Raw genomic sequence first — 19,286 nt, forward strand, 5'->3', positions numbered from 1 at the left:
TGACTCAAGCATTGGAATGATACTATAAAATAATCCTGTTATTATAATTACAAATATTACAGAGTTCTAGAAAATTCAAACTAGAGACAATTTTCAACTACAAATTAATGTTAAATGTGCTGCAGACATTTATAAGGATCACAACCTCCATCCCCACAGTTTCTAGTTTAAATAACTTCCCTAAATTTGTAGGATAAATTGGTAAGTTATAATTACATTGAGTACAAAATTATTCCAGACTTCGAAAAAATTTTTGCATTTACGTTCCTGATTACTTCGTAATTTTTGTTCCAAAAATATAAAATCATGAAATTACCTTACACGCAATGATTTTAGAGTAAACAACTCCATTTAGGCAAGGCTTGGAGAATACTTTGAGGAAGTCAGCTTGATAAGCAGGAGTCCCAACACATGTTTGGCTGACTACAGTGTGTATCCAACAGCTAATCATGTCATAAATCTGCACACTGCAAGAAAACTGTGACAAGAGTGCAAGATAACACTAGAATTCAGGAAATAATGTAAATAAGCAAATTTGCTAAACATCTGTTCACTGACAAGTCTTTAGCAATAACAAAAACCCTAAAGCTGGCCAAATTCTTAAGGATGTTTTTAGGTATTGTGTGATTTCAAAATGGGCCAGGTGAGAAGAAGAGATTGCAATATTTTAAAAAAAGTAACATTATTTAAAGATATAGATTTGTTTCTTTATAAATAAATAAATAATAAATGTACTTATCCAATCTGATTAGTATTTTTTAGAGGAAAATGGGAGTGGTAAACTCTCAGCAAATAACTACAGGCCTTTGATCTGGCAAGAGCTTTAAACACTGTCGTGTTCAAAGGCATGAGAAACTTCACATGTCTTGAAACAGATTAAAAGAATTTGTATACACGTTAAATTCATGTTTTTTAATCTTCAGTTCAAATTTTTAAATGTAAAGTATTAAAATACAAAGAAGCGATGCAGCCATACAATGAAAACAATTATTTGGAAAGAGAAATTAGATATAAAATTTACAAAGAGGAGCAAATTCAGAGACTTTTTAATTAATGTTCTTTTGTCCTAACAAATCAAGATTCTAAGCAATACCTGTGAATAACACAAAACTGTTGTTTTGGTTTTTTTCCCTTCTCTCTTCAACATAAGACAAATAACTTCGAATAGAATTTCTGTGGTTTTAATCAGATAATGATATAACAGGACAGAAATGAGGAACAGTATTTTAAAAAAACATGTTTGACATTTGTTTTGTTTTTCCAATGTTTAACAAAACAATCTTTTTTTTCTTTTTATCAAACATCTGAATAGGAAAATAAGAACCACACTCTGTCCTTATCTTCACTGACCCTGAGAAGAGACCAACTGGGACAAGGATTTGAACCAGGATGTTTGATGACCCTGGCAAATACCTCAGGGCAGCTGGCTTCTTCAAAGAGCTTATTTCTGTCCTTTCCCCAGTAAATTAAATTCTAGACAAAAGAATGTTAAGACTTTTTTAGAACTCAAATTCACCTCCAAGAAAAGTTTTATTTTGAGAAAGTGTTATTTTCCAAGCTAGAAATGTTTTGTCAAAGATTTTCTGGTCAGATTTCTTTAATCTCTTTACACACATTCACAGAGTTTGTTATTTAAAAACCCTAATACCATAATCTTTGCAGTAATACAAGGTGCTCTTGACATATTAGCATGACACTGGAAGTACAAATCTTTTCTTGGTACATACTTCCAAGTTCAGAAGTGCTCTATTGAAATAAAACTGGAAAGTTTAGTTGCACTCCAGCAGCAAGGGGATTTTCAGGGCAATTCTTATTTTCAGACCAGTTTGTCTATCAATTGAAATCACAGAGAATGAATAATCCTATGGAGATGTGGTTGGCCAAAGGAGAAAAAAGGCATTTAGGCTTCTTTGTGGTAGTAATTACTGTAATTGCAAATGACACAGCTATCAGATTAGGGGGTGTTGAATATGCTATTCCTAAATCATTCCTGCAACAACTCAACCTTGATTTCTGCTTTGAAGGGTCACTTCAGCAATGATCTCTCCAATTACACAGCAAATGAAAGGAAAGTGGCCCTCTATCCCCTTCACTGTGCTGATTGTGCGTTCCAGGAAAGAACAGAGTCATTTTGCAGTCAAATTTTTCAAACCATCAGGATAGTGTGGGCATCTAACAAAAACCAATGTGCTTGCTCTGATGGCATACATGAAAAAATATTCCTCAGAGGGAGCTGAGGACTTTCAGGCCTTCCAAAAGTCATTTCTTTTGGATTTGAATGCTGGAAAAGATGAAAACCTCCAGAACAACACAGGTCCTCAAGAACAGAATTCCCGTATAGGAACCTTTGAAGGTAAATGGGGTAAGTGTTCCCTCATTAAATTATCATGCCTCAAACACATTTCATGCTTTCGTTAAAATTGCATACACAATGGAAGAGTGAAGTGCCCTTCTTAAGGCTAACTATGAAAGAAAAGTAATTGAATAAATTGCCCCAGCAATCCTTGCAGCAGAGATTTGATTCATGCTTCTTTCCTTCCTTCAAGCTAAGTGCTCTACACACTAAGTCACAAAAGAGCAGAGTAACCTTGAATTTCCTCTGAAAAGATGGAAAAAGCATCTATTCCAGTCCAAATAATTTCCTACACCTCTCAGATTAAAAGCTCAAGGAAACACAAGGTCGATCAAATATGGTAAATTAATATATGCAGTCAGATTTTTTGTTTTATTTTGTTTTGAATGGTGATTGCCACCATGTAGAAAAGTAGATCAAGATGTCTCAAGATAAGGAAAGAGCTACAGCTTAGAGGTTGATGATAATGTAGAAATCTGGGGGGCTTGAACATATCCCTCTATTGCACTGAGGGTACTGCAGGGCTATGGAGCCCAAATAAAAAATTCTTATAACTGCAAAGACTCAGTCTAAATTCAGGTGTCTCAGTGCTACTGAAACTTATTTAGAGTACTGCAGAAAATTTACCTTGGGTATTTGTACTTCACCGCAGAGACATTCAAGCTACAAGCACCTTTAAGCCACTGTTACATTGTGTACTGTGCAGAAAGAAGTGGTTAGAAAAGAGAAGAAAGCTTCTAAAGTGGTGTGGAGAGTGAAAAGTGCTCATTGTGGTCAGCACTAACTGTCCCAATTTCAGCAGAATGAAAGTGTGTGAGAACACAAAAAAAAAAAAACCCAAAACCAACCGTTGTGAAGAAGAAAGACAAAGTGTTAAAGAGTCATCTAAAACTAGAAAAGGAGGAAGAGAAAGAGGAAAAGAGGGAAGGGAGGGAGAAAAGAAAGGGAGAAAAGAAAGGGAGAAAAGAAAGGGAGAAAAGAAAGGGAGAAAAGACCTGTGGATGTAGCTCTTACTGGCACATCCAAAGCAGTTTGCTGTGAGTGGCCCTCTCAATCTTATTACAAGAGGTCCTGAAATGAGAAATTTTGTCTTTTTATATTTCTCCCAGGTTGTAGTCTCCACTATTCAAGAATGGTATTTTCTTAAGGTCATACAAACCCAAACTTACTCTTTTGCATACAATGGGCAGCATGTCCAAGCAAGCACTTCTGTATTTTTAGAGGTACTGTTTACTCCCAGCAGCTTTATTGTCAGCATAGTTTCCCTTGGAAGAGCCTTTATTCGTAGAGGGAAGTTGACCCTACAAGAAAACCAGAAAAGAGAAAAAATAGAAGCTAAAATATCTGAGCACTGTTACAGCAAGTGGGTTCTTTCTACATTTTTCTACATGTTCTAACACATCTATTGAGCTATAAATCACAGAAGTTGCACTCTGAAGGAAAATGCCACTGACAGACCCCTTCAATACATTGATGAGCATTGGCAACCATTAACCTGAGTTACAGCATTTGAGAAGAGGCAGATAAAAACTCATTCACTTCAGTGGTAACTACCAGAGCTGGCAAAGGCAGGAAGAACTTAATTCAACTTTCCTTTGCAATTACCTTATCAGTGAAAGGCTATTTCACAATAAGGAGCCTGTTAAGGGAGAATTGTCAAGCAGCAGTTATTGGCTGTCTTGTGTCTTCAGAGGAAAACACCACTTAAAAAAGCAAGAGTTGCTGAATGATAATCATTCTCTTGTTCAGGTGTTCTTTGGTGTGTTATATTTCTTAACCACAATTTAAAGGCAGATGCTGTCTTAACAACAATGACAGATTTGCATTTTTTAGTGAGAAAATTCAATTTTCATCAATATTCATCTCGATTTTGCATTGACCATTAGCTTGCTTGGTCATTCAGTTCATTTATACAATTTATGAAAATTTATCTAAAATAATAACTTGGAATAATTCCAATAACCAGATAACTTCATGCTGTATGGAAAGATGTGTAATTACCCACGCAAGTCTGCATTTTCTTTTTCCTGAACAGATAATTTTCTAGCCTTATCCATGTATATTCAGTAGAACCTCAAGTTTCTTAAGCAGAGAGTAAAATTAATTACATTTTTTCTGTATAAACAAAATCAATATAAGGAGCTAGGAGCTAAAAGGATTATTCCACATTGATAATATAATCATTAAGAAAACAAAAGATCTGCATAAACTGGAGATTAAAAAAACAGACTAAGATAAATCTGAGTAATAGAGTGACAGAAGAATGCAACTCAGCAATTTTAAAGAGATATAGTCACACTTAAACAGCAAGCAAAAGTAAAAACTACATTTTAAAAGTATATTAGCCTGTAAAACATAAGAATTATGGGTACTAGAAGTAAGGCATGGTAATAGTGAAAGGAAAAATCAGCATAAGATTTTGCTCCCAGTTCCAAATCTATCAAATTTCTATTGAATTTGGGAAAGTTTCCTTGAATGTGCTGAGGAGCTACTGAAAGAAATTAAATGGTTTTCAGCTGAAAATCTGAAGTACTCCAAATCAGCATTAAGGTCAAAATTTCAGATCATCAGTCTTCCAACATTTGGAAATGATGCAAATTTGCACACTTCCCTCTTTGAATAACAAAGCAAGACAGCCATTTCCCACTCTTTCTGATTACCATGAACAGAATTGAGAAGCAATTCTCAACTGTGTCCCTATTTATAGCTTTCAAGTTTGCTTTCCCTGTCTCATGAACTCTTCCTTACTCATAATTAGTTAGAAACAGTTATTGGGAAACTGAACTGGTTTACCTGCTAAAAATAACTTGTTCTGTCTTTTTCACTGAGAGGCCAACAACATTTGTTACATAAAAATGTTTGACAGAATTAACTTTAAGAACCATTAGTGATTTGAAGAGACAGTAATAAAAACATCAAGACATGCATTTTGTGATACAGGCAATTGTTAACACTCTGTCTGCAGCTGGAGCAGTGAAGAAAAACTCTCAATATCATCACTGCAGAAACCAAATGCTCGCCAGAGTTTCCCCCTAGGACACATACACCACTACTTCTAGCAAGAAAAGAGCCTGGAAACTCTGGCAAGTTACACATCCCAAGAGTTAAAGTACGGGCCAAAGAGGACCAAAGTTTCCCTTCTGGAGACATGTGATACACAAAGAAGAGAAATATCTGTATTGCTTTTAAGAACTTGTAGTGGTTTTGGTAATTTGAGATTTCCTGGCCAAGATTTCCCAAGAATTTTTTATGTTTAACACGTGTTTTATACAAAAGCATGTACAGTTTCTTAGTAGTTCAACAGACTATCAACTCTCAAAGCCATCACTAATTATTTCTTTTTGTCAGACACAGAGAAAAGTACCAACAGCCTCTCCTAAAACATCACTTCTGTAACGCAAAACCGAGACAGAACTTTAATTAACGCCTATCTGAATTTACCCAGTTGGTCTCAGCCTTTGTGACTGCAGGAGGCTGAGCCAAGTGGGTGACTAAGAAGAAGGGATGGAAGTCTGGCCAGGAATGAGACAAAGAAGCTGCTCGCTGAGAAGGTGCCATTCACAGGTATCAGATAAAGTTATACAACTTGTTTCCTAAAAGCACTCAACACAGAAAAGCTCTGGGGCAACCCAGAGAGAATGGAAACAAAACAGACAAGCCAAGCAAAATAGGGAGAAGAGGGAAAAGCAGTGCCAAGAAAGTATCTGAGGTGATGAATGGTTGGCTTAATGTTAATTCCATACTTTGTGTCTGTAGGTTTAACATAAATTATGAAGGATGGAAAAAGAGGAGATGGTGGAATAAATACATCAAAATCAACCAGCTAAGACCAAAGAAAATAACTAAGAGATCTCAGCCACCAGAAAATGAAATTGATGAGAAAATAAGGGGGGCAAATTTGGACTTCACACATTATAAGTTAAATGGTACCAGCCTGTTTGGACTCTGCATCAAGAAGAAAATCACGCTTTCCAAAGGTAATTTACAAGTTCTAAATAAAAACTACACTCTCAAAAAAGAACAAACAGAAGAAGCACTGCGCAAGGCAAGCTTCTTAGGAATCAAATTATTTCCATAATTTCTGAGAACATTTTGGGAAAGATTAAATATGATAACAGACTTTAACAGAAGATGGATTATATTTATACATAAAACCTCATCATGATCAAGTGTAGACACTAACTGGTTAAAGTACTTGAAAACAGAAACCAAATTAATGAAAACGAGTAAATAAAGCAAGCCTTGTCTTTGGCAGAAGCTCTCTACCTAGACTCGTCACCAAAACACTACTTGTCTTTTTCCCTCCCCCCATCCCATTCAAATAAATCCTAATGTAAGATCAGAACTAATTTTGAATTAGCCAGGTTTATTTTATGGCCCGAATGATCCATAGCTATAGAGAGAATATCTGACTTCCTAATGTAACAGCTGCTCCTCCTGGTGACCTTTTACCCCATTCATTTTTAACAGCTGTGATCAGCTTCTCTGGGCAAAATGTGCCAGGGCCTCCCCACCTTCAGAGTAAAGAATTTCTTACTAACATCTTACCTAAATCTCCTCTTCATTTAAGGCTGATTTAAAATGCTCACCTCTATTTTGACTCAAAAAGAGCATTTTTTTCACAAAATCCAGTTCTGGATACATGTTCAACAGAAAAACAATAATGGCATACCTGGTTCCCCAGATTCTCAGCCTGGATCTCAAGACAAGGGGTTCAAGAAACCTCCCCTCATGTATTGAGACTTAAACAAATCTAGGCCAATGAGAGGCAAAAAAAATGTGAATACCTTTAATGTTTGAGGGAAATATTCAAAATCCTGCCAGATAGATATAAATTTATGGGGTTTTACTTTTGAATTTATTTAAAATGGATTCTGAATTTTTCTTGAAAATCAAGCAACAATAAAAAGTAAAAAGATGCTCTCCCAAACTGATGCTATTATGTTTCACACACTTCTAGATCTGACATTAAAAGCCTCTTACAAGCATCTATGACCTATGAAAGGACTTGTTCTGCATATTTAATACATTCTTTTTCCAATAAGATTTGGATGGAATTGTGCACATTTAATAATGATTTTGCAAGGGAGAAGTTTCAATGGAAAGCCTGAAGCTTCAGGCTGATTGCTTTATGTTTTCATGAAACAGAAGAGGAGCAGGATTTCTGCTTCAGTTACACTAAATGCTTATTTCTATTCTATCTTCCATTTTAGCCAATGTTTTGTAACAAGAATTCCAGAAAAGTATTAGCCACCTTTTAGAAGCCAAAACTGCTCATAAGAAATATAATTCTCCTCATATCCTTCAATGTTATCTGCCTGTATGTACCATAAGAAATTATTTGACTAAACCTTGGAAAAGGGAATAATATGATTTTTTAAACACAAGGACAGCAGCTGCTTGCCAATCATACAAAAGACTGAGGGACACATACTTATATGCTATGGACACAACTGAGGGTGATGCCTTGGGTTTTGGCTTTTATATTTTTCAGGTTCTGTGCTGCTTCAGTGTGTAGGGCTGAGCTTCACATTATGGGATGGTGAGCTCTGTGCACAGAGCAGGGAGACAAAACAATTCCTGCTCCAGTTGGGCACCAAGGACAAATGACCCAAATCTCAGCCCAGGAGCACAAACACCGAGGGCTGGAGAGAGAAAAACAAGCAGGGTGGGACTGCCTGGGCTAAAGCTGGAATGGGACAATGAACTGCAAGGTGCAAATGGAGCAGAACTGATCCCAGGGACAGAGCCCGTGCCCGGCCGTGCATTTTGGGGCCATTTTGGTTCATCTTGGGTGCAGCCCTGGCTGGGCTCTGGTGCTGCCCAAGGTGCATCCATGGAGGAGAAGCTTTGAATAAATCCCTGCTTTATTCTTTAACTCTGCCCAGCCTCTGTTCTAGGGCAGCCTTCAGAGGGTATCAAGGGCCTTATTTGGATACTTAGCAGAAGTTCACCCATTTTGTTTCTTAATCATACAGAAACATACTAATCTTCCTATATCACTCCACTAAGATAAATGTGTTTAACATGAAAAGCTCTTCCTCCATTTCACCAGTTTGATTCTGTTGTGTGTCTCAGAAAAAGGCAAACAGAAGTTATGAATTACACATACAATTACAATTGTAATGAGGGAAAAACGCAAAAAGAAACCTTTTCAGACTTGTGGCCTCTGTTCAACATTATCAAGCTGCTTTCAGATTTAGAATACAGTAAACACTGATGCAAAACACCAAAAATTTCAAAGATTGTAAATATAAATATGTCAGTCTCAAGAAGCTGAAAGAATTCCATATCACCACCAAATCATAAAAAAGGTGTATCTCTCTCTCATCTATTGCAAATATGCTTTTTTTTTCATGCCATTGCCTTAAATGAATGCTGACCTGAGTGTGAGACAGACAGGTAACAGGCAGCTTTTATCCTAAAATTCCAGTCTTAAGTTAAGGTCCTTATTGTAAAACTGCAGATCCTTCTAATTAAAAAATCAAAAACATAACAACAAACAACCAAATAAAATAGCCCTCCAAAAATTAAACAGGCAAACAAACAAATAAGACTCCAACCTAATAACCCAAACAGCCTTGTTTGATATAACAAGAACCTTGAAGAAATATTAAAGTAGGTTCTCAAGCTGGATTGCAAAAGTATTAAAGATAGATCCAAAAGGTGGAATTCCTCAAAAGAACATAAATAAGGCCTTTAATTGCACTTCTTTCAGTTCTAGCACTCCTGGATCCCTCCAGTGAACAAAAGCTGTTCACAGACCAGCTCAGTTTAACTTATTGTCAGACCAGACTTACCTCAGTCCTATTTCCCTTTCTCTGGCTGTCCCATCCGTTTCTCATTCCAATCTCTCTAAGTTTCTGTGAATTCTGTGCAGTTTAATTGGCTCAGAAGAACATCCATTAAAAAATATGCTGTTCTGGGTTTTTTGGGGTTTTTTTTGGTTTTTTTTTTTTTAAATGAATATTGGATGTGTAATATCTGTCAGAGAAACATATATCAAACACAGACCAAAACTTACTTCTCATTCCAGTCAGCCAGGAAAAAGAAGGATCTTTTAACTGGAGTATTTTTGCAAATCTTCACTTGACATATTGTCCTCCCAGCATAAGTCAGTAAACAGGAAAAAGAGAAAACTTTGTAGCTACAAAGGAGAAAAATAAAATTCATTTTAATATACTATGTTCAGCACAGTATATTTGGAGTCACTCCCTCAGGAACTTATGAAAATCCACTCTTACATGAGAAAAGGAATTATAATAATTCACATCATATTAATATGTGCATGGAGGGGCTTTTAAGTTTTTTTGGGTTTTTCTCCTTAAAGTTCAGAATTAAAGAGAAGTCTTAAAGATACCTTGGTTCTGTTTCAAGTTTTTGACATTAAATTATTTTTTTCATTATTGCAGTGAATGAAAATTTGGACATAAGTGTTGGAACTTTCTCATCCTAGAGTCAGCAAGAAATCTCCCACCTGGAGAAGCGCCTGCAGCTCTGGGACCCCCAGCACGTGAAAGACATGGAACTGTCAGAGCAGGTCCAGAGGGGGCACAAAGATGCTCAGAGGGCTGGGGCACCTCTCCTGGGAGACTGAGAGAACAGGGCTTGTTCAGCCTGGAGAAGAAAAGGCTCCAGGGGGACATCAGAGCACCCAAAGGGGGCTGGGGAGGGATATTTGACAAGGGAATGCAGTGACAGGACAAGGGAAAGCTTTGAACTGAAGGAGGTTAGGTTCAGATTGGGTATTAGGATGAAATTCTTTAGTGTCAGGGTGATGCCCTGGCACAGGGTGCCCAGAGCAGCTGTGGCTGCCCCTGCATCCCTGGAAGTGTCCAAGGCCAGGCTGGATGGAGCTCTGAGCAACCTGGCACAGTCAGAGGTGTCCCTGCCCACAGCAGGGGTGGAATGGCTGATCTTTAAGGCTCTTTTTAACCCAGGGTATTCTATGATTCTATTTATACCTTCTTTTCCCAATCTGTAAAAACCGGATCAGTACTCAAGGGAATATATACATTTTTACAGCAGAAGCATTCAAGCCCTCTGTGTTGGTCTTCAGAAAGTGAACTGAGCAGCTTCAGAGTGAAATGTAGGTCTGGAAATATCTCTTGTTTCACATTCCTCTTACTGAAATCTTTTAAAATATTAGTCAAAATAGTCTATAAATTACTAATGTGCTTAATTAGTCTTGTAACTTCCAGATCTTCCTGCCAGGCTCAGCTTTAGATCTCATTCTGGACAAGAATGATGAACATGGGAAACAGTCAAATGTGAACAGGAAATTTGAGGCAGTCACAGATTGGAGGTGCCTGACTTGCCATATTTCTAAGAATGATGGCTTATTTCTTCCAGAACATAATAATATATTTTATAATTATTGTAGCAGATTTGGGTTTTTTTTCCTTTTTTTTTTTAATTGAAGGAAAATTACCTGTAGTCTGCAGTACCTATGAGCTGTCAGTTCAGAGAAGGAAAAATAGTAGGATAGGAAATACTTGCCCTAGAGTCTAAACGTTACAAAGAGTTAGAGGATAGTTCAGGAACTAAAAGGTTTTCATACAATCAAAGGATTAAGTTCTGTTATTAAAACAAAAGATACATAATATAATATACATCATAATTGTATACTTCCTTATAGAATACATTTTATACATTATAAATATGCAGAAATATAGACATGTTAAAATACATCTTAAAACAGCTGCAAGATCATAATGTGACCTTTGGAAAGGGAAACTGCCAGCATGAATTTATGCAGTGGAGAAAAATAAGAATGGGGAGCATGCATGTGAACAATGTCAATGAAAGAATTTGAGAAAACCAAGTGTTAGAGCAGCAGTTCATGTTAACAAGTCCATGCCAGTTGTGGAAAGACTGGAAAGGGGGATTAGGAGGAAGAAATATTCTCATTTTTGTGTGCTCCAACATAGCACTGAAGTCATCAGTGTCCTTTAGGCTATGTGTAATATCACATTTTTCTGGTAAAACATAAAATGCAGTGGGAATGGTATAACCATCTGAAATCAGGATAGTGATTCTAGTTCTGTATTTATTACCTTAGCTAATGCAAAGTCCCTCAGATTTTTGTTAAATGGCTAATTACAGACAATGCTGTATAGCAGAGTCTCTTGCTCATGGGCAAATGATCCCACAGTCATTTGGGATTGAAGGTAAAGAGGGAGCAATGGGGAAAATTAATAAAAACTTTGAGAACGACTTTTTAACTCATGAAAATAATGTTACCACACTGTGTTCACCTGTCCCCCTTTGATCACACTGGAGTGGTAAGAGCAGAACACCAGTTTTGCTCAGACTATGAACAGCAGCTACTTGATGACACAAATAGCTTTACCAAATTTGAGCAGTACAGAAGACAATATTTCTATTAGCTTTTTATATAATTGTCTCTTTTTTCTATCAAAATTCCATTTCTGTATTTCATTCTTTTGTTTTCTTGTGTTATGCTGATAGCAAGTATACTTGGATCTCGAAACTTTAATCACATCTATGAGGACATCACCAGTTCAGGTGCTTAGCCACATGAAAAGGTTGGAACAAACCAAGAACAAAAATTGCTGAGAAAGCCTCACTGAGACTGGGTTCAAGCAAAACCACACCTTTGTTTCACTTGGCAAGCTGGCCTCCAACCCTTACTTGTCCTACTGAGACCACACCAATTCCCAGTTCAGACATCCCTGGTGTGCATCACACAGCCTCTAACATTAATTTAGGACCACCACCAAAGCAGCAGAGGGGAGCTGGTGTCTGTGAAAAATGACTTTTGTCAAAGAGATAACACATCTTCTTATGAGATCTCCTCCTACCTGGTCACCCAGGCTTCTGGGATGTTGTGGGCAGCACAAACAGTGAAGCTCAGCTGGGAATTCAGGCTCATGTCTGCACATAAAGGGCTCCTAGGGATGCTTGCAAGCTGGAAATTGGCATCAAAGCTGCTGCTGTAGGCATGGATGAGACGAGAGATGGCCATGGAGAGCTCAGTCACAGCAGCCTCTAGTAACACTGAGAGGAGAGGAATAAATAAAGGTTAGCAATAGGTCATTTATGAAGAACTATATTTATCCTAAACCATCAGTTATGGCTTTGAAATGCTTCCTAATAAAGTTTAATTGAAATGACATAACCTGCAACTGAAGCCAATTAGCCATCTGTACTTCTGAAAGTGGCCTCAGATCATTTCTGGTATATCCTTAACAGACTTTCATTACAGAGCTTTCAAATTAAGGCAGTTTCAAATTAAGGCATTTTCAAAGTAAGCATTTTCAACTACAGCAAGCTACTGGGTACCTCAGATATGCCATTTCAGTCTTTGAATTTTTGTGCTGGAAGGATTTTTATCAAGTAGGCATTTTGTCATTTCAGCAGATAAGTAGCTACTTACTTCAAGGGAACTGGCAAGGCAGCAGGAGAAGGGAGAAAAGGCACTGGTTAAATTTTAAGACTATAAAGCTGTTGCAACTGTAGGCAAACAATTAATAAAACATAGAAAACAGCAGCCACAATCAGAAAATCTCAGCATTCAGGTGGTCATGGGGTGGTGATAATATTACACAAAAATGGACACTGAAATAAATAGGTATACATAGGTATGAGATGCAGGCTGTATCCAAATTTATCCACACCTCTATGTCATTCCCTCTGGCTTCAGCTCTGCAGTACTTTTTGTTTCCCCTGCAATTCCTGGCTTTTATCCATCTTCCCTCTCTGTTTTTGGAGCAGCTTGGGGCTGCCTGATTGCTGGTGTAAACTCAAACCCCCAGTCCTGGCAGGCTCCATCAAGTGAAGAGAGCTGTTAAGAGCACTCATTTCTCAAGCATGGGCTAGGTTGAGAGAGAAAGTGTCAGAGTATATTACATTGTTCCAAGATCAGGCTGATTTGTCTTCCAAGAGGAAAACTCCAAATTGTCCTTTTTTTTTTTACCCTTCTAACTCACATTTTTCTACATGATCAAGAACATACTCTCACCACCTGTTAACAGTTCTTGAAATATTCCCTGGACTTGTTTGGCCACTGAAGTCAGCAGGCATCTATCAGCTAATAGAGTCTATTGAAAGAAAAAAGAAAAGAGAAAGAAGAAACAAACCAGGAATAGGAAGCCTGAGACTCCTATTAGCATTTTATTCTTAGGATAGGTGCAGCAGTCCTGTCCAACCTCAGATACAGATACCACCATTCACTGCACTTAGCTATCCCAGTTTTCTGACAGAATTATTTCCAAAAAACCCTATCCTCAACCAGGAATTTTATTCTCCTCCTTTGATACCTTTTACCTTTAAACCAACAATTACCCACAACTATTGAGTCACAAAATACACTGCAAGCAGGGCAAAGAAGTTATTTCTCTTCATTTCATAATAGACAAGTTTTAATTATGTAACAATAGAAATACACATAAAATTGAAACAGCTTGACATATAATGAAGTTTGCTTCTGAAAATACTGACAGCAAATTATTGCATGTGTGAAGGACTGGCTAGAGTACTACACCTTGCCATGTAATCATCTTCCACATATGAAAACTGAATCATTTTAGAGATCAACAGGCTAAAAAAACTCAGTCCTTCTAGTCTCTCTGTCTACCATTTGGTTTTAATTGCCTTTTTTTATTTATCCTCTTTAGCATTTTCACCATTTATCATCGTTCACCACAATAGTTTTGAAAAAATCTTTGTCTCTAGTGATATTTTTCCCTAGAACACCACTTAATTCTCATTCCCAGATGTGTAATCACTTAGCAACTGCAAACTAAATGTTTAATTTGCACTGAATTCTTTTACATTCCAGGAACTTACCCCTAGTGATACACATGGAACCTTTTTAAGTGGTCCAGAAGAGGACATCAGCTGACTGCTATTTGAACCAATATTTTACCTGAAAAGTACCATGCTATTTTTTCATTAAGGACCAACATCTCCTTGGGAGATTCCTTGTTTCCAATCTGTTCAAAGTGGTTGACAGCCAAATGTAGTGTAATAGCAAACCCCTTATTTATGACAATTGGCCTGTTGAAATCAATGATTTCTGAACAGAACCTTCTCAGTGTTTTCTCCAACAGAGGGTAAAAGGTAGTTCAGAATCTCTGAAAATGTACAGTTTTAACACAATCTATATTCTAGGTGTAAAGCAACATTTCAGATTTTGTCTCCAGAATAAGAAGAAATGTATTCTATCTCAGCTAAGTCTTACATAGAAAGGAATACTCTGTGAGCAAAGGATTCCCAAATAATAAAGTCAGGAGAAAATATGCAATGGAGTATTTTCTATAACAGAAAATGTACATGTGCCAGACAAGGAAGAGATTAAGATGCAAGATGCCTATCACTACATCCAAGCTGCCCTGCCTATTGACCTTGTTTGCAGAAAAATGATTTTCATGGTTTACCTGAGTCACAAAACTGATGTCAGATGTGTAAAAGCCAGACAAGCAGACAAAACCAAACAAAACACGTTTTTCTAACAGCATGTGAGGGGTAAAGGCAGCAATGGAACAAGTGGGGGAAAAATTGTTTCACTGCCAGCTAAGGGAGAAAAATGGCCTTCAGCATTATTTATCTAATCATTAGAACATACAAAATGGAGATATTTTCAGGAACAGAGTTCCACAGGTTTAAGCAAATGTCCAACTATGATCTGGTCTGCAAGCCCAGGAATTTTTTCAACATTAATTTTCTTATTCTTGCTAGCTGTCAGTTATAAAACAGTCTATGGTTCCTGTGAAAGAATCAACCCTTTTCCAACCCCCATTCATCAGTCATTAGGAGCAGTAGCAATTAACTGAATTAGAGGGAAACATCTTGGGTAGTCTGTAAACATCCATTACTCACAAAACTTGGTCAGCATTTTCTCACTGTATTTTAATGAGCTGCTGAATAGGATATGGTAGGCTGAAATTATTTCTCCCATTCATGAAGCCAGAGAACTTTTACTGCTTTTTATGCCTTTCATAAAATCTCAGCTGAGAAAGGATTGGTGCTTCACTGATTTACAAAGCACAGGCCATGGACTTCCTACAGCAGATTCAGAGTTTCAGCTACATCAAAACCTATTTTCTAGAGAGATGTCCCAGGCATAGCCAGTATGTAAGAGACAATGAAAGGACCACATTGCAAAGTGAACTGTGACCAAGACTAATCATCTCACAACTCAAACCTTGTGATCTATTTCTGCTGTGAAATTATTTGCCATCACCTTCTCCCTGAAGGTGAGGAGAAATCTGACATGCAGAAATGAGAGGAGAACCAGGGAAGTGAACTTTAACCACAGCTGCCAGATATGCTTATTTCTGACAGATTCCTGTTCCTTGTGCAGGAAATCTGAAGGAATAAATTGTACCTGGAGTGAGAAACAGAACAATCCTCACAATCCTGAAAAGGTTAGTGAATCATACACCTGCAAGTACTTTCAGGATTTAGTATGGAATATAGTAGCTTATTCCTCACTGAAAACCACTTACTTTTTCCTCTCAGTCCAGTATTACAATTCCCACATTATTTTATTGCCAGATCTTCCAACAGGGCAGGCACCTTGCTGTTACTGCACCAGCAGATGATGTCAGTTCAATACATGTTAAACACTCTCTCTGACCTGTACATATTTTCTCCAGGTAAAACATGACAAAAATCTGGTTGAACAGAATTTGGAATGAAGGCTTATGACCCTTTTGACAGATTAAAAATACTTTTGAGAAGTAGGGCTTGGTTTCTTCATTTCCAGCTTATTTTCAGAGATGAAAAAAGAAAGATCAAGGTCCTGAATACAGTTTAGGATACACATACACACATAACCCCAAAACCAAAACTACAAAAAAAAGAAACTCACTTGACCTTTAAGTAAAATGCTGAGCAGCATTCATTCAGCCACTATTGTGATAAAGAGGCAAAACATGAAAAGGCTGTAATGCACATACTGATCAGGTGCACCTTCCAAGCACCAATATTTACAGGACTGTTTCCTCCTACTAGTTGAAGAATCCTATGGATTATCCCTTGAAAGCAACTTTAATATCTCCTGCTATCCTGGTATCAAAAATGTCTCTTCTCCTACATGGTTTAAATTGCCTTGATAACTTCTGCCTATTTTTTGTGCAGAATTGGGGGGTTCTAGTTTAAAAATTTTTCTTGATTAAAAAGCCTCTGGCTACAGGGACAATATATAAGGATGCAACACAACAACAGCTTTGAGGTGAGGAGCTGTGCTCTGGCTTGGAAACAATGCAGAAGACATGTAGAAAAATGAAACAAAATCAATAAAAATATCCCTGAAGATTTTTCCATATTGTGAAACAAAGAGTTTTTCCCAAAACAAAACTGTAATGGGTTTGTGCTAAGAACAGAAGAAAAACAATTATTTTCAGCTCCAAAGGAAACTCTAACAAAAAAACCAAAAAAATTTCCCCCTTTCCTCCCCTTTTTTAAAAAATAGAAAGCCTTTCTGTTGTGAACGCTTCTATTATCATCTAGAAACAAATATCAAATCCCAAGCACAGTTAGAGAAGCTTTACAGTCTAAACGTAATGATTACTACATTATATGTATTGTAAGCATTACATTCCTGCATTCACTCTAGAAGATAACATCTCCAGCAATTCAGTTGGCAAATATTGTTAATTCAATATCATCAGTTCCTGGTGCATACCAGACCTTCTGGATGGGTCCCAGAGAACTACTGATCAAATTCTGAAAGCTGCTTCTTATGCCTGATCTGAAATCCCTGCCCTGAGCAGCAAGGCTGTAGACATGGAATAAACATTCATTCATCAGCTTCTGAGAGCCACACACAGACTCAGGTCTGCACCAGCCTGCAGCCTTCTCACACTCTGGATTGCAGCAAACTCCAATGCTAAATCCATTAACATGAGTAATCTTTATTTTCTGGGAACACTTGATGCTGCAGAAAGATACCGATGTCTAGAAACGCCTATAGTTCCTCCCATTTAACAAGAAAGAAAATATTTTGAGCGCTAAAACTTGAATATAATATTCAAAGGACTTCACAGAGAGGAAAAAGAACATGATCCATACTTAGGCATAATGTGGATAAGCATTGCTTTATTCACAGCAGTGGCACAAAATGTTCTACAGAGATAACACTGCTAATAGAGGCAGTGATTGAAGCACTAAATCAAGGCTAGATATTTTGAATATAGTCTTTGACTTGCTTAGTCCATGGTGAATGACTAATAATAAAGCTCCAACAATCTGTTATTAGAGAGCAAGGTTAAGGCAGTTTCTAAACAAGTTTTAAAGTAAGGTTTTTATTTTAATAGTATCTTTTATCTTTTTCTCTTTTGTAGTAGAGAGAAGCTGTAATGAAGATAAACAAAACTTTTATGATACTCAGGGTAATAACCATCTCTTGGGGAAGGAAGGGGAAAGGATACAAATTATTAGTTGGAGTAATTGATTGGTCCTCTTGCTGTTAAGATTTGATCCTGTTTTCTTCAAGATAAACATAAATACATATAAGGGACAGAAAGGAATAGTGAAAACGGGAAATCCAGTCTGTCTCTTCCTTGGCTGTCAATTCTGACTTCATCTGCAAATGTGCTGCTTGAGGAAGGAAAGCACATGAGGTTTAGCTTCCCAGAGATCTGGAAAGATTTAACAGCACTGAGAAAATCTATGATTTTCCTTTAATTTTGGGTCACAGGCTTGCAGATTTTTGCACACCTGCAATACTAGACGGCCAAGAACAATGGAGTAAAAAAAGGGTGGGAAGCAAATGAGGTGGAAAAGGAAACACAAAGGTGAAGTTGGCAGGAGCTTACAACTCATCACTTATTTGGCATTTACGTCTGGCTTCAGCTGGTGAAAATATCATCTGGATTCCTCTCAAGGTTAGTGCTCCTAGATCAGTGGCATCATCATGAAGGTGAGCATTGGGAAGAGAGGGACTGAGGAAAAGTTGTGATGCCCAAAAGAGAAGATGGAATATGGTTTTTCCCCACATCTGGGAGTTCAGCCCTAGGTCCCTGCAGATTGGATTTGCTCATTGCACTCACACTTGGCTTTTCTCAGACATATTCTTAACACCAGCTTTGACATGCCAGCTCATTAGCCTAACTTCAAATATTTTACTGACCTTCAGTCTATTTATTTACTATATTAGGTGCAGATGTAAGGCATGTAGTATGACAAAACATACATGAAATGGAAATTTGGTTACCTCTGACAAATTTAAATGCAGGCTTCTCCACAGAATGACTAATGGCCTGGCAAGTTCTGACTTGCTATCGGTAAATTGCAGTTTCTAATCTTACACTACCAAAAGGATTCTGCAATTCTTATGAAATTAGGGTGTGCCAAAAGCAAACAGAGAAATCTTCACAGTTGAAGATTTCCTGGCATAAATGAAGATACAGAGAAGTAGGGAGCAAACACTGATTCCTTCACTTACTCAATAAATGAAATTTTCCTTGAGAGAGCTGCTGATTCAATGAAGTTCAAATTTGGAAATACCTGTAATCAGAGGAGTGTTTTAAATCCATTCCAATTACATTTTCTGAAGAGTGTGTGGAGAAACACCTACCTGAGAAACATGTTTCTCAGGTAGGTGTTTATTAGTAACTATTGATTGTTTTTAACATGAGCAATTAGTTGCCATTGAGGGTGTTAAAAAAAAAAAAAAAAAGACCATGAGAAAAGGAATATATCCAAGAAAGAAGAAACCCACAAACTGAATTTACATTCTTCTCCCGTCTGCACCTGTGTGTTCCTGGCCCTCCAGCTGCTTAGCCTCTCCTGGCACCTTGCAAACTGAATTGCTGCTTCCTTTCTCTGCTGTTCATGAAGTTCAATAATACAGAAAATAAGCCTGGCATTTGGAAACCTGCATTTGAAGCAACTCTGTGTTTAAAAGACTGCTGAAATCATTGCAGCTGATTCACCTTTTTTGCCTCTCCGAACACACTGCAGT

The 19,286-nt window shown here is 37.4% G+C and overlaps 1 protein-coding gene across 9 annotated transcripts in view; it reads right to left on the reverse strand.

Annotated features, from left to right (window-relative positions):
• Positions 1-19,286, reverse strand: part of PIK3C2G (phosphatidylinositol-4-phosphate 3-kinase catalytic subunit type 2 gamma) — a 333,216-nt gene that overhangs the window by 128,698 nt on the left and 185,232 nt on the right. For all 9 annotated transcript variants that reach the window (XM_064735090.1, XM_064735079.1, XM_064735101.1 and 6 more), the window contains 3 exons: positions 12,178-12,373; positions 9,378-9,500; positions 3,523-3,654 (listed from right to left, as the gene is read on the reverse strand). In XM_064735090.1, coding sequence (XP_064591160.1) covers positions 3,523-3,654; positions 9,378-9,500; positions 12,178-12,373 — 451 coding nt within the window. The remainder of the gene's footprint in view (positions 1-3,522; positions 3,655-9,377; positions 9,501-12,177; positions 12,374-19,286) is intronic.

The sequence above is a fragment of the Zonotrichia leucophrys genome, chromosome 1A (genome assembly GCF_028769735.1).
Source record: "Zonotrichia leucophrys gambelii isolate GWCS_2022_RI chromosome 1A, RI_Zleu_2.0, whole genome shotgun sequence".
NCBI classification, from domain to species: Eukaryota; Metazoa; Chordata; class Aves; order Passeriformes; family Passerellidae; genus Zonotrichia; species Zonotrichia leucophrys.